At 39.6% G+C, this 15,736-nt stretch overlaps 1 protein-coding gene across 1 annotated transcript in view; it reads left to right on the forward strand.

Moving 5' to 3' along the window:
• The window catches only part of LOC139760933 (teneurin-m-like), a 395,107-nt gene that overhangs the window by 289,062 nt on the left and 90,309 nt on the right, over window positions 1-15,736 (forward strand). The window contains exon 9 of the mRNA XM_071684709.1: window positions 700-1,521. Within this exon, the coding sequence (XP_071540810.1) occupies window positions 700-1,521 (822 nt within the window). The remainder of the gene's footprint in view (window positions 1-699; window positions 1,522-15,736) is intronic.

Consider the following 15,736-nt stretch of genomic DNA (forward strand, 5'->3'; position numbering starts at 1 on the left):
TTAACGCTACCTCGCAAATGCGGGAAATGGCGAATAGTATGAAAAAAAAAAAAAAAAAATTTTTTATAAAGCTGTTAACAGAGCCTCTGTATATCTCTTAGAATTTACATTTTCTCTAGGGTGCAATGAACCCAAAGAGGTATATGTGATTTATCAAATTTAGATTTGTGCCTAATTCTTTGGGCTTCTTAGGGATTTTATGTAAGATTTAGCCTTCTCATTGGTCTTTAGAATGAATTACATCAAACATAGCAAGTTTCTCTGTCCCTAAGTTTATCAGGAGAAAAGATATATATTTTGGCACTATAAAGAAAGATTTTAAGAAGTATTCTCGGGTTTGATTATGAAAAATGAACTTCTGAATACACTGAATGCTGAGCACAGCAATATTGTGTTTTGACTGAAAATTGTGGATATTCTGTGTAAATATGTAGGTTATCTTATGTTTTTTCACTTTTGTATGGATTCCTTTTAACCAAAATGTACAACAGGCAACTACATTTGCAGTTACTAGGCAATGGACTATTATTGTCATACTTTCACACTGCAAAGATACTCAGAAAAAGAAAATTATTCACTGTCATACAAGAAGTTAATATTTTGACCCCTCCACCTTTCCTTATTCCTTTACCATTAAAATTAATTATTTAGTCCTCATTGATAAACATCTTGATATAGCTTTTGTTATTGTTTGTACAGGGGAGCTGTATGTTGCTGAAAGTGACACCCAGCGCATTAACCGAGTGCGTATCATCACAAATGATGGGCGTATCTCCACCTTTGCTGGTGCAGATTCTCGATGCAACTGCAGAGATGTAACTTGTTACTGCCATGCATACGATAATGTTTCTGCATCTTCTGCCAAGTTTTCTTCCATATCATCTATTGCTGTCACTCCTGATGGTGTTCTCCATATAAGTGATCAGGCAGGGTACCGTGTCCGATCTGTAAGAACTGTTCTGCCAGAGCTTAATGTGCGTAAGCAGTATGAGATCTTCTCACCTGATGCCCATGAAGTATATGTCTTCAATAGGTATGGCCAACATGTTGAAACCCGTAATCTTGTCACAGGCCAAAGAATTTACAAGTTTTCATATAGTATCCATTCTAGTGCAGGAAAGCTGCTGACTGTAACAGATGGAGCTAGTAATAGATTCCAATTAATCCGTAACTATTTTGGAGAAGTTACAGCTATTGAAAATCCACAGAAACAGAGACTGAGAATTCACTTGTCAATGATGAAGATGTTGGAACAGTTGGTGGTTCCTGATGGTTATAATATCACCTTCCACTATCATGGTGCCTCAGGTCTGATGCGCTCAAAGATTGAGGCTGTTGGGCGATCTTATAACTATAACTATGATGAACAAGGTCGCTTGACCCAAGCTGTCTTACCCACTGGTCAGGTCATTCAGCTGGACTTTGACCTGAGTACCCGAGGTGCTGAGGTTATCGTCACAAGAGATGGAAAGAATCCAGTTAGGACAAGAGTTAGAGGCAACACCTTAACCCACAATGCAGGTCAGTGATGAATCAAAGTAATGCATTCTCAGATCATTATTGTGTAGGAGTGGTTTATGTACCTATATTTATTTGATATTATACTCCTCTCAAATGCTTCCTTAGTTATGAAAGAGTTCTTTCCTGATATTTTTAATTTGAAATCTGTAAAACTATTTCACATCTTTCCTTTTAAAAGATTTGGGAATACCAGTTCCTTTAATTTCTTAATTTTGTGTCTTTTCATTCATATGAGTGAAAAACTGTTTCTGATTGTCATGATTTTTCATTAATTTTCATTCTTTCAGGGGATTTTCTTTTCAAAGGAGAAATAACTAAGACATATCTCAATGAATACTAGCAGAGTTGTAGGGATATTCACAATATTGTTACTGATGGAACTCTTTTATGATCAAGCAGGATAACCAAAAGAAACAAAGTAATGATATGTAAATTTTGCCCTTGGTTTAGCATTAAGGATGATAAATTTCTTATTTTGCCCTCAACTTTTGTTTTGGCACTTTTATTCTCTTGCGATTCAGTGTATGATAATATCAAGATGCACATAGAAGTGGCATGAGACTTAAGACAGTAAGAAAGAAACACTCATCACTTTTGAAAGATTTACCAATTTTTCTACTTGGTTATGTTTTCTCATCATTTCATGCAAAAACTTGAATATGATACTCAATGAAGGCCCTGGAAGGTGATAATTAGAATGTAACTAGGACAGTGTATGCAAGAGAGCTTCATCTTATTTCTCTTACTTCTGCTTCCATATTTTTCTCTCTATTTTGTTCTTTTGTAAAGGAATAATTACTGTGTTTTAGATTCTCAGAATTTCTACATAGAATTCTAACAGATCTTCACAAGTAGAAAAGGGAAACTCCAAAGTTGGATATGCACTAAAATAGTTTTCTTTTCTTTTTTTTTTTGTCTCTTGGAGTCTATCTAAATTCTAACAACTGTATCTTATGATGGATTATGATGAAAACTGTCGATTAGAAAGTGGGTATTCTCAAGTTATACATGATATTTGCTGTGCCTGACATCATACAAGCTTTTTTGGGCTTTGCCTTTCTTAATCTATCTATTATTACAGTGAAATTCCCAATTCCAAAAGATGAATATTCATATGATCCAGAATGATAAACTGCAAATTGAAAGGTAATTATAAACTAGATAAACAAATCTGAAAATGATTTCCAAAACACAACATTAAATGCCAGTGCCAGTGCTACTGGCATTGGGATATGGTTTGACTATCACCTGATGTAGTGTCACATGATAAATCTTCTTTGATAAAAGTCTGAAGGGAGGAGTCTTTAATTGTCATACATTTCTTAGAATGTATCTTGATGACTATCACTTTTACTGTCCTGTCATCACTGTTCAATAAAAATGAGTTTTTGCTCTTGTCAGCAGAGCAGCATTCTGTAGAGCAGGGTATGAGTCTACACAAGATCAATGGTCTCCATATGCTGCTGATTTCATGACTTTCTTAATTAGATTCAGACTCAAATGCTCAGTAAGATGTATATCTCAGTAAGATATACATCATTGTCAGCAAGTGAGTCAAGCTTTACGTGTAAAGACCCTTACTTTCTGAAGTGAATGATAAGTCTATTCTCAACCCTCTGAAGTGTCTTACCACTAGCAGTAGGTACACCAAATTTGGGGTCATTATTCATAGATAGGAAATGGCTTTATAGTAACAACAAGCTCCATCAGTGTTTACTGACTCTTATTGCAGCTGTGACAAAGGTTTCCAAAACTATGTTTATTAATATGTTGATTTTTTGTTATTTTTTAAAATTTCCTTCTCAGACAGATAAACTGAATATGGACATTCTAAAACAGCTATTAATTCTAAACTTTATAACACCAGGATCACTTTTATGGGATCCTGCAACATCAGAGCTGTGCTACAGTTAGTAGCAGGGAAATGATTGATTCCTTTGGAGTGAGAAATTTCTTGACAAGATTGTATTCCTTCTCATCCATTGACAGTGATACACCATCATTCAAGGAGACATTTTACTCATGATATAATCACACGCAGATGAATTCTGGCAACACATATGTATCTGTATTCATGTATATACAGGTGTTACTGGACTCCAGATTCTGCCTACATGAGGTTACTTTGTAAGTGAAAAGTCACCTTTAGGTAGGCTTTTTCATCCTCAGGTGATAAAACAGAGCACATTCTTGTTAAAGAACTTCTTGCTTCAAAGGAGTCCATCTGTCCCTGTTATCAAGTGTGAGGAATTCTTAGGTTGCAAGAGCCCTTGAAAAAGGAGTCTTGGTGTAATACTGGTACCTTTTCAGAAAGGGATCCTGGCTTTGATTGAATAAGAAATGTTAGGGTAGGAGAAAGGTGTAGTAGTGGAAGAGGATGTGTGAAAGAGCTCAAGAGGGTGTGTTGATGTGGTTTGGACGTATGGAGAGGATGATTTAAGATACATATATATATATATGTTGGAAGTTTATCCCTAGGGATAGGGGAGAAAGAATACTTCACACATATTCCCTGCATGTCGTAGAAGGCAACTAAAAGGGAAGGGAGTGGGGGGGCTGGAAATCCTCCCCTCTCATTTTTTTTTTAATTTTCCAAAAGAAGGAACAGAGAAGGGGGCCAGGTGAGGATATTCCCTCAAAGGCCCAGTCCTCTGTTCTTAACGCTACCTCGCTAATGTGGGAAATGGCGAATAGTATGAAAGAAAAATGTTGAAAGTGAAGGGAACAAGGAAAATGTGGAAACCAAAGAGGAGGTGAAAGGTAATTTGGCTGTTTGGGACTTGAACATGCAGGAAGGTGTGAGGTGTGCAAGAGAAAGAGTGAGTTGGAGTGATGTGGTATACAGGGGAAACATGATGTCAGTATGCAGAACCAGGGCATGTGAAGCAGCTGGAGAAACCATGGAAATATTTTGGGGGCCTGATTGTGGATGAAGGCTTTAGTTAGAGTGAATATAAATGGATGAATTCTCTCTTCATCTCTTCCCAGTGCTATGTCGTTAATGTGGCAATGTGTTTGAAAAAAGAAAGATGAGGAGAACGACTCATAATTCTCTTCCACCAATCCATAGCTCTCCCCAACTCCACCAACACCACAAAACAGCTTACACACAATGATGATGCTGTACAAATACAATCCATGAAAAGGAAATTTCACTAAAACATTAGCATATACATGTCTCCCTCATCCATAATATATGTCTTGGGAGTAAAGTCAGGGGTTAGTGAGAGGACAAGAGCAAGGGAAGGAGTAGCAGTACTCCTGAAACAGGAGTTGTGGGAGTATGTGATAGAATGTAAGAAAGTAAATTCTCGATTAATATGGGTAAAACTGAAAGTTGATGGAGAGAGATGGGTGATTATTGGTGCATATGCACCTGGGCATGAGAAGAAAGATCATGAGAGGCAAGTGTTTTGGGAGCAGCTGAATGAGTGTGTTAGTGGTTTTGATGCACGAGACCGGGTTATAGTGATGGATGATTTGAATGCAAAGGTGAGTAATGTGGCAGTTGAGGGAATAATTGGTATACATGGGGTGTTCAGTGTTGTGAATGGAAATGATGAAGAGCTTGTAGATTTATGTGCTGAAAAAGGACTGGTGATTGGGATTACCTGGTTTAAAAAGCGAGATATACATAAGTATACGTATGTAAGTAGGAGAGATGGCCAGAGAGCGTTATTGGATTACGTGTTAATTGACAGGCGTGCCAAAGAGAGACTTTTGGATGTTAATGTGCTGAGAGGTGCAACTGGAGGGATGTCTGATCATTATCTTGTGGAGGCTAAGGTGAAGATTTGTATGAGTTTTCAGAAACGAAGAGTGAATGTTGGGGTGAAGAGGGTGGTGAGAGTAAGTGAGCTTGGGAAGGAAACTTGTGTGAGGAAGTACCAGGAGAGACTGAGTACAGAATGGAAAAAGGTGAGAACAATGGAAGTAAGGGGAGTGGGAGAGGAATGGGATGTATTTAGGGAATCAGTGATGGAGTGCGCAAAAGATGCTTGTGGCATGAGAAGCGTGGGAGGTGGGTTGATTAGAAAGGGTAGTGAGTGATGGGATGAAGAAGTAAGATTATTAGTGAAAGAGAAGAGAGAGGCATTTGGACGATTTTTGCAGGGAAAAAATGCAATTGAGTGGGAGATGTATAAAAGAAAGAGACAGGAGGTCAAGAGAAAGGTGCAAGAGGTGAAAAAAAGGGCAAATGAGAGTTGGGGTGAGAGAGTATCATTAAATTTTAGGGAGAATAAAAAGATGTTGTGGAAGGAGGTAAATAAAGTGCGTAAGACAAGGGAGAAATGGGAACTTCAGTGAAGGGCACTAATGGGGAGGTGATAACAAGTGGTGGTGATGTGAGAAGGAGATGCAGTGAGTATTTTGAAGGTTTGTTGAATGTGTTTGATGATAGAGTGGCAGATATAGGGTATTTTGGTTGAGGTGGTGTGCAAAGTGAGAGGGTTAGGGAAAATGATTTGGTAAACAAAGAAGAGGTAGTAAAAGCTTTGTGGAAGATGAAAGCTGGCAAGGCAACGGGTTTGGATGGTATTGCAGTGGAATTTATTAAAAAAGGGGGTGACTGTATTGTTGACTGGTTGGTAAGGTTATTTAATGTATGTATGACTCATGGTGAGGTGCCTGAGGATTGGCGGAATGCTTGCATAGTGCCATTGTACAAAGGCAAAGGGGATAAGAGTGAGTGGTCAAATTACAGAGGTATAACTTTCTTGAGTATTCCTGGTAAATTCTATGGGAGGCTATTGATTGAGAGGGTGAAGGCATGTACAGAGCATCAGATTGGGGAAGAGCAGTGTGGTTTCAAAAGTGGTAGAGGATGTGTGGATCAGGTGTTTGCTTTGAAGAATGTATGTGAGAAATACTTAGAAAAGCAAATGGATTTGTATGTAGCATTTATGGATCTGGAGAAGGCATATGATAGAGTTGATAGAGATGCTCTGTGGAAGGTATTAAGAATATATGGTGTGGGAGGCAAGTTGTTAGAAGCAGTGAAAGTTTTTATCGAGGATGTAAGGCATGTGTACGTGTAGGAAGAGAGAAAAGTGATTGGTTCTCAGTGAATGTAGGTTTGTGGCAGGGGTGTGTGATGTATCCATGGTTGTTTAATTTGTTTATGGATGGGGTTGTTAGGGAGGTGCATGCAAGAGTTTTGGAAAGAGGGGCAAGTATGAAGTCTGTTGGGGATGAGAGAGCGTGGGAAGTGAGTCAGTTGTTGTTATATATATATATATATATATATATATATATATATGTTGTTATATATATATATATATATATATATATATATATATATTTGAAGTCAGGGGTTAGTGAGAGGACAAGAGCAAGGGAAGGAGTAGCAATACTCCTGAAACAGGAGTTGTGGGAGTATGTGATAGAATGTAAGAAAGTAAATTCTCGATTAATATGGGTAAAATTGAAAGTTGATGGAGAGAGGTGGGTGATTATTGGTGCATATGCACCTGGGCATGAGAAGAAAGATCATGAGAGGCAAGTGTTTTGGGAGCAGCTAAATGAGTGTGTTAGCGGTTTTGATGCACGAGACCGGGTTATAGTGATGGGTGATTTGAATGCAAAGGTGAGTAATGTGGCAGTTGAGGGAATAATTGGTATGCATGGGGTGTTCAGTGTTGTAAATGGAAATGGTGAAGAGCTTGTAGATTTATGTGCTGAAAAAGGACTGATGATTGGGAATACCTGGTTTAAAAAGCGAGATATACATAAGTATACTTATGTAAGTAGGAGAGATGGCCAGAGAGCGTTATTGGATTACGTGTTAATTGACAGGCGTGCGAAAGAGAGACTTTTGGATGTTAATGTGCTGAGAGGTGCAACTGGAGGGATGTCTGATCATTATCTTGTGGAGGCTAAGGTGAAGATTAGTATGGGTTTTCAGAAAAGAGGAGTGAATGTTGGGGTGAAGAAGGTGGTGAGAGTAAGTGAGCTTGGGAAGGAGACCTGTGTGGGGAAGTACCAGGAGAGACTGTGTACAGAATGGAAAAAGGTGAGAACAATGGAAGTAAGGGGAGTGGGGGAGGAATGGGATGTATTTAGGGAATCAGTGATGGATTGCGCAAAAGATGCTTGTGGCATGAGAAGAGTGGGAGGTGGGCTGTTTAGAAAGGGTAGTGAGTGGTGGGATGAAGAAGTAAGAGTATTAGTGAAAGAGAAGAGAGAGGCATTTGGACGATGTTTGCAGGAAAAAAATGCAATTGAGTGGGAGAAGTATAAAAGAAAGAGACAGGAGGTCAAGAGAAAGGTGCAAGAGGTGAAAAAAAGGGCAAATGAGAGTTGGGGTGAGAGACTATCAGTAAATTTTAGGGAGAATAAAAAGATGTTCTGGAAGGAGGTAAATAGGGTGCGTAAGACAAGGGAGCAAATGGGAACTTCAGTGAAGGGCGTAAATGGGGAGGTGATAACAAGTAGCGGTGATGTGAGAAGGAGATGGAATGAGTATTTTGAAGGTTTGTTGAATGTGTCTGATGACAGAGTGGCAGATATAGGGTGTTTTGGTCGAGGTGGTGTGCAAAGTGAGAGGGTTAGGGAAAATGATTTGGTAAACAGAGAAGAGGTAGTAAAAGCTTTGCGGAAGATGAAAGCCGGCAAGGCAGCAGGTTTGGATGGTATTGCAGTGGAATTTATTAAGAAAGGGGGTGACTGTATTGTTGACTGGTTTGGTAAGGTTATTTAATGTATGTATGACTCATGGTGAGGTGCCTGAGGATTGGCGGAATGCGTGCATAGTGCCATTGTACAAAGGCAAAGGGGATAAGAGTGAGTGCTCAAATTACAGAGGTATAAGTTTGTTGAGTATTCCTGGTAAATTATATGGGAGGGTATTGATTGAGAGGGTGAAGGCATGTACAGAGCATCAGATTGGGGAAGAGCAGTGCGGTTTCAGAAGTGGTAGAGGATGTGTGGATCAGGTGTTTGCTTTGAAGAATGTATGTGAGAAATACTTAGAAAAGCAAATGGATTTGTATGTAGCATTTATGGATCTGGAGAAGGCATATGATAGAGTTGATAGAGATGCTCTGTGGAAGGTATTAAGAATATATGGTGTGGGAGGCAAGTTGTTAGAAGCAGTGAAAAGTTTTTATCGAGGATGTAAGGCATGTGTACGTGTAGGAAGAGAGGAAAGTGATTGGTTCTCAGTGAATGTAGGTTTGCGGCAGGGGTGTGTGATGTCTCCATGGTTGTTTAATTTGTTTATGGATGGGGTTGTAAGGGAGGTAAATGCAAGAGTCCTGGAAAGAGGGGCAAGTATGAAGTCTGTTGGGGATGAGAGAGCTTGGGAAGTGAGTCAGTTGTTGTTCGCTGATGATACAGCGCTGGTGGCTGATTCATGTGAGAAACTGCAGAAGCTGGTGACTGAGTTTGGTAAAGTGTGTGGAAGAAGAAAGTTGAGAGTAAATGTGAATAAGAGCAAGGTTATTAGGTACAGTAGGGGTGAGGGTCAAGTCAATTGGGAGGTGAGTTTGAATGGAGAAAAACTGGAGGAAGTGAAGTGTTTTAGATATCTGGGAGTGGATCTGTCAGCGGATGGAACCATGGAAGCGGAAGTGGATCATAGGGTGGGGGAGGGGGCGAAAATTTTGGGAGCCTTGAAAAATGTGTGGAAGTCGAGAACATTATCTCGGAAAGCAAAAATGGGTATGTTTGAGGGAATAGTGGTTCCAACAATGTTGTATGGTTGCGAGGCGTGGGCTATGGATAGAGATGTGCGCAGGAGGATGGATGTGCTGGAAATGAGATGTTTGAGGACAATGTGTGGTGTGAGGTGGTTTGATCGTGTAAGTAACGTAAGGGTAAGAGAGATGTGTGGAAATAAAAAGAGCGTGGTTGAGAGAGCAGAAGAGGGTGTTTTGAAATGGTTTGGGCACATGGAGAGAATGAGTGAGGAGAGATTGACCAAGAGGATATATGTGTCGGAGGTGGAAGGAACGAGGAGAAGAGGGAGACCAAATTGGAGGTGGAAAGATGGAGTGAAAAAGATTTTGTGTGATCGGGGCCTGAACATGCAGGAGGGTGAAAGGAGGGCAAGGAATAGAGTGAATTGGAGCGATGTGGTATACCGGGGTTGACGTGCTGTCAGTGGATTGAATCAAGGCATGTGAAGCGTCTGTGGTAAACCATGGAAAGCTGTGTAGGTATGTATATTTGCGTGTGTGGACGTATGTATATACATGTGTATGTGGGGGGTTGGGCCATTTCTTTCGTCTGTTTCCTTGCGCTACCTCGCAAACGCGGGAGACAGCGACAAAGTATAAAAAAAAAAATATATATATATATATATATATATATATATATATATATATATTTTTTTTTTTTTTTTTTTTTTTTTTTTTTTTTTATACCTCGTCGCTGTCTCCCGCGGTTGCGAGGTATAAATGGAAATGGTGAGGAGCTTGTAGATTTATGTGCTGAAAAAGGACTGATGATTGGGAATACCTGGTTTAAAAAGCGAGATATACATAAGTATACTTATGTAAGTAGGAGAGATGGCCAGAGAGCGTTATTGGATTACGTGTTAATTGACAGGCGTGCGAAAGAGAGACTTTTGGATGTCAATGTGCTGAGAGGTGCAACTGGAGGGATATCTGATCATTATCTTGTGGAGGCTAAGGTGAAGATTAGTATGGGTTTTCAGAAAAGAAGAGTGAATGTTGGGGTGAAGAAGGTGGTGAGAGTAAGTGAGCTTGGGAAGGAGACCTGTGTGAGGAAGTATCAGGAGAGACTGTGTACAGAATGGAAAAAGGTGAGAACAATGGAAGTAAGGGGAGTGGGGGAGGAATGGGATGTATTTAGGGAATCAGTGATGGATTGCGCAAAAGATGCTTGTGGCATGAGGAGAGTGGGAGGTGGGCTGTTTAGAAAGGGTAGTGAGTGGTGGGATGAAGAAGTAAGAGTATTAGTGAAAGAGAAGAGAGAGGCATTTGGACGATTTTTGCAGGGAAAAAATGCAATTGAGTGGGAGAAGTATAAAAGAAAGAGACAGGAGGTCAAGAGAAAGGTGCAAGAGGTGAAAAAAAGAGCAAATGAGAGTTGGGGTGAGAGACTATCAGTAAATTTTAGGGAGAATAAAAAGATGTTCTGGAAGGAGGTAAATAGGGTGCGTAAGACAAGGGAGCAAATGGGAACTTCAGTGAAGAGCGTAAATGGGGAGGTGATAACAAGTAGTGGTGATGTGAGAAGGAGATGGAATGAGTATTTTGAAGGTTTGTTGAATGTGTCTGATGACAGAGTGGCAGATATAGGGTGTTTGGGTCGAGGTGGTGTGCAAAGTGAGAGGGTTAGGGAAAATGATTTGGTAAACAGAGAAGAGGTAGTAAAAGCTTTGCGGAAGATGAAAGCCGGCAAGGCAGCAGGTTTGGATGGTATTGCAGTGGAATTTATTAAAAAAGGGGGTGACTGTATTGTTGACTGGTTGGTAAGGTTATTTAATGTATGTATGACTCATGGTGAGGTGCCTGAGGATTGGCGGAATGCGTGCATAGTGCCATTGTACAAAGGCAAAGGGGATAAGAGTGAGTGCTCAAATTACAGAGGTATAAGTTTGTTGAGTATTCCTGGTAAATTATATGGGAGGGTATTGATTGAGAGGGTGAAGGCAGGTACAGAGCATCAGATTGGGGAAGAGCAGTGTGGTTTCAGAAGTGGTAGAGGATGTGTGGATCAGGTGTTTGCTTTGAAGAATGTATGTGAGAAATACTTAGAAAAGCAAATGGATTTGTATATAGCATTTATGTATCTGGAGAAGGCATATGATATATATATATATATATATATATATATATATATATATATATATATATATATATATATATATATATATATATATATTTTTTTTTTTTTTTTTTTTTTTCAAACTATTCGCCATTTCCCGCGTTAGCGAGGTAGCGTTAAGAACAGAGAACTGGGCCACTGAGGGAATATCCTCACCTGGCCCCCTTCTCTGTTCCTTCTTTTGGAAAATTGAAAAAATTGAGAGGGGAGGATTTCCAGCCCCCTGCTCCCTCCCCTTTTAGTCGCCTTCTACGACACACAGGGAATACGTGGGAAGTATTCTTTCTCCCCTATCCCCAGGGATAATATATATATATATATATATATATATATATATATATATATATATATATATATATATATATATATATTTATATATATATATATATATATATATATATTTTTTTTTTTTTATACTTTGTCGCTGTCTCCCGCGTTTGCGAGGTAGCGCAAGGAAACAGACGAAAGAAATGGCCCAACCCCCCCATACACATGTATATACATACGTCCACACACGCAAATATACATACCTACACAGCTTTCCATGGTTTACCCCAGACGCTTCACATGCCTTGATTCAATCCACTGACAGCACGTCAACCCCGGTATACCACATCGCTCCAATTCACTCTATTCCTTGCCCTCCTTTCACCCTCCTGCATGTTCAGGCCCCGATCACACAAAATCTTTTTCACTCCACCTTTCCACCTCCAATTTGGTCTCCCTCTTCTCCTTGCTCCCTCCACCTCCGACACATATATCCTCTTGGTCAGTCTTTCCTCACTCATCCTCTCCATGTGCCCAAACCACTTCAAAACACCCTCTTCTGCTCTCTCAACCACGCTCTTTTTATTTCCACACATCTCTCTTACCCTTACGTTACTCACTCGATCAAACCACCTCACACCACACATTGTCCTCAAACATCTCATTTCCAGCATATCCATCCTCCTGCGCACAACTCTATCCATAGCCCACGCCTCGCAACCATACAACATTGTTGGAACCACTATTCCTTCAAACATACCCATTTTTGCTTTCCGAGATAATGTTCTCGACTTCCACACATTCTTCAAGGCCCCCAGAATTTTCGCCCCCTCCCCCACCCTATGATCCACTTCCGCTTCCATGGTTCCATCCGCTGCCAGATCCACTCCCAGATATCTAAAACACTTCACTTCCTCCAGTTTTTCTCCATTCAGACTCACCTCCCAATTGACTTGACCCTCAACCCTACTGTACCTAATAACCTTGCTCTTATTCACATTTACTCTTAACTTTCTTCTTCCACACACTTTACCAAACTCAGTCACCAGCTTCTGCAGTTTCTCACATGAATCAGCCACCAGCGCTGTATCATCAGCGAACAACAACTGACTCACTTCCCAAGCTCTCTCATCCCCAACAGACTTCATACTTGCCCCTCTTTCCAAAACTCTTGCATTTACCTCCCTAACAACCCCATCCATAAACAAATTAAACAACCATGGAGACATCACACACCCCTGCCGCAAACCTACATTCACTGAAAACCAATCACTTTCCTCTCTTCCTACACGTACACATGCCTTACATCCTTGATAAAAACTTTTCACTGCTTCTAACAACTTTCCTCCCACACCATATATTCTTAATACCTTCCACAGAGCATCTCTATCAACTCTATCATATGCCTTCTCCAGATCCATGAATGCTACATACAAATCCATTTGCTTTTCTCAGTATTTCTCACATACATTCTTCAAAGCAAACACCTGATCCACACATCCTCTACCACTTCTGAAATGACACTGCTCTTCCCCAGTCTGATGCTCTGTACATGCCTTCACCCTCTCAATCAATACCCTCCCATATAATTTACCAGGAATACTCAACAAACTTATACCTCTGTAATTTGAGCACTCACTCTTATCCCCTTTGCCTTTGTACAATGGCACTATGCACGCATTCCGCCAATCCTCAGGCACCTCACCATGAGTCATACATACATTAAATAACCTTACCAACCAGTCAACAATACAGTCACCCCCTTTTTTAATAAATTCCACTGCAATACCATCCAAACCTGCTGCCTTGCCGGCTTTCATCTTCCGCAAAGCTTTCACTACCTCTTCTCTGTTTACCAAATCATTTTCCCTAACCCTCTCACTTTGCACACCACCTCGACCAAAACACCCTATATCTGCCACTCTATCATCAAACACATTCAACAAACCTTCAAAATACTCATTCCATCTCCTTCTCACATCACCACTACTTGTTATCACCTCCCCATATATATATATATATTCTTTCACCCTATCCCCAGGGATAATATATATATATATATATACATATATATATACATACACATACATAAGCACATATACACACACACACACACACATATACATATATATACATATGAAAAATGTAGGAAATATTTAGAAAACTGAAACTTCTAGCTTGAAATGAAATGAAAAAATGAATGTCACATAATGGTTCAACCTCTGGCTATGGAAAGGGAAATGTATAATTTATTTACACAAACGTCAATAGTAGTTCTCATTAGTTTAACCACTGTATCAATAAGCTTCAATGTCTAAGCTATATTTTTTTTTCCAATTTCACTATTTTCTTGTCAAAGCACCATGTATGAAAACTATCACTCCAGTAACACAACTATAAAACATTTACTTCCCCTTTAAAAAAGTTCTGGGGAAGTCTGTCTCGATACACTGTGGGACACTCTACCACCTGGCGAGGTTTGTGTTGCAATGGTTCTTGATTCACAAATGTAGTAGCATCACTGGTGGGCGGAAGAACATTCTTGTAACCACAGCAAGGATCACAGTCCGTGCAACTCCATTATGATGGTTCTTATCATGACGCGACGCAAAGCAAACATGGGTATGTTTGAAGAAATAGTGTTTCCAACAATGTTGTATGGTTGCGAGGCGTGGGCTATGGATAGAGTTGTGCGCAGGAGGATGGATGTGCTGGAAATGAGATGTTTGAGGACAATGTGTGGTGTGAGGTGGTTTGATCGAGTAAGTAACGTAAGGGTAAGAGAGATGTATGGAAATAAAAAGAGTGTGGTTGAGAGAGCAGAAGAGGGTGTTTTGAAATGGTTTGGGCACATGGAGAGAATGAGTGAGGAAAGATTGTCCAAGAGGATATATGTGTCGGAGGTGCAGGGAACGAGGAGAAGTGGGAGACCAAATTGGAAGTGGAAAGATGGAGTGAAAAAGATTTTGTGTGATCGGGGCCTGAACATGCAGGAGGGTGAAAGGAGGGCAAGGAATAGAGTGAATTGGATCGATGTGGTATCCGGGGTTGACATGCTGTCAATGGATTGAATCAGGGCATGTGAAGCGTCTGGGGTAAACCATGGAAAGCTGTGTATGTATGTATATTTGCGTGTGTGGACGTATGTATATACATGTGTATGGGGGTGGGTTGGGCCATTTCTTTCGTCTGTTTCCTTGCGCTACCTCACAAACGCGGGAGACAGCGACAAAGCAAAATTAAGAATACTTCCCATGTATTCCCTGCGTGTCATAGAAGGCGACTAAAAGGGGAGGGAGCGGGGGGCTGGAAATCCTCCCCTCTTGTTTTTTTTAATTTTCCAAAAGAAGGAACAGGGGGCCAGGTGAGGATATTCCAAGAAAGGCCCAGTCCTCTGTTCTTAACGCTACCTCGCTAGCGCGGGAAATGGCGAATAGTTTAAAAGAAAGAAAGAAAATATATATATATATATATATATATATATATATATATATATATATATATATATATATATATATATATATATATATATATATGTGATAGAGATGGAAAGCAAAAAGATGTTTTTCATGAATGTACTGGAAAAGTTGAGGTCCAGACAAACTTTTGGTCTGTCAAGGATTTATTATGCGGATGACCAACTACCTACCCTCATGTATCCAAGATATGGTTGTACTTTGTGTAATGAAGACAATTGAGAAACATCATAAGCCAATATTCCAGTTTCATGATAAGAGAAGTGGACCAGGCAGTATGATACAGTGGTTAAATTGATGAAAACTACTATTGACGTTTGTGTAAATAAATTATACATTTCCCTTTTCCATAGCCAGAGGTTGAACCATTATGTGACATTCATTTTTCATTTCATTTCAAGCTAGAAGTTTTCAGTTTTCTAAATTATTTCTTACATTTGTCATATGTATATATATATATATATATATATATATATGTGTGTGTGTATGTGTGTGTATGTATGTATATATGTGTGTATGTATATATATATATATATATATATATATATATATATATATATATATATATATATATATATATATTTTTTTTTCTTTTTATACTTTGTCGCTGTCTCCCGCGTTTGCGAGGTAGCGCAAGGAAACAGACGAAAGAAATGGCCCAACCCCCCCCCATACAC

Source organism: Panulirus ornatus, chromosome 38 (assembly GCF_036320965.1).
Source record: "Panulirus ornatus isolate Po-2019 chromosome 38, ASM3632096v1, whole genome shotgun sequence".
NCBI classification, from domain to species: Eukaryota; Metazoa; Arthropoda; class Malacostraca; order Decapoda; family Palinuridae; genus Panulirus; species Panulirus ornatus.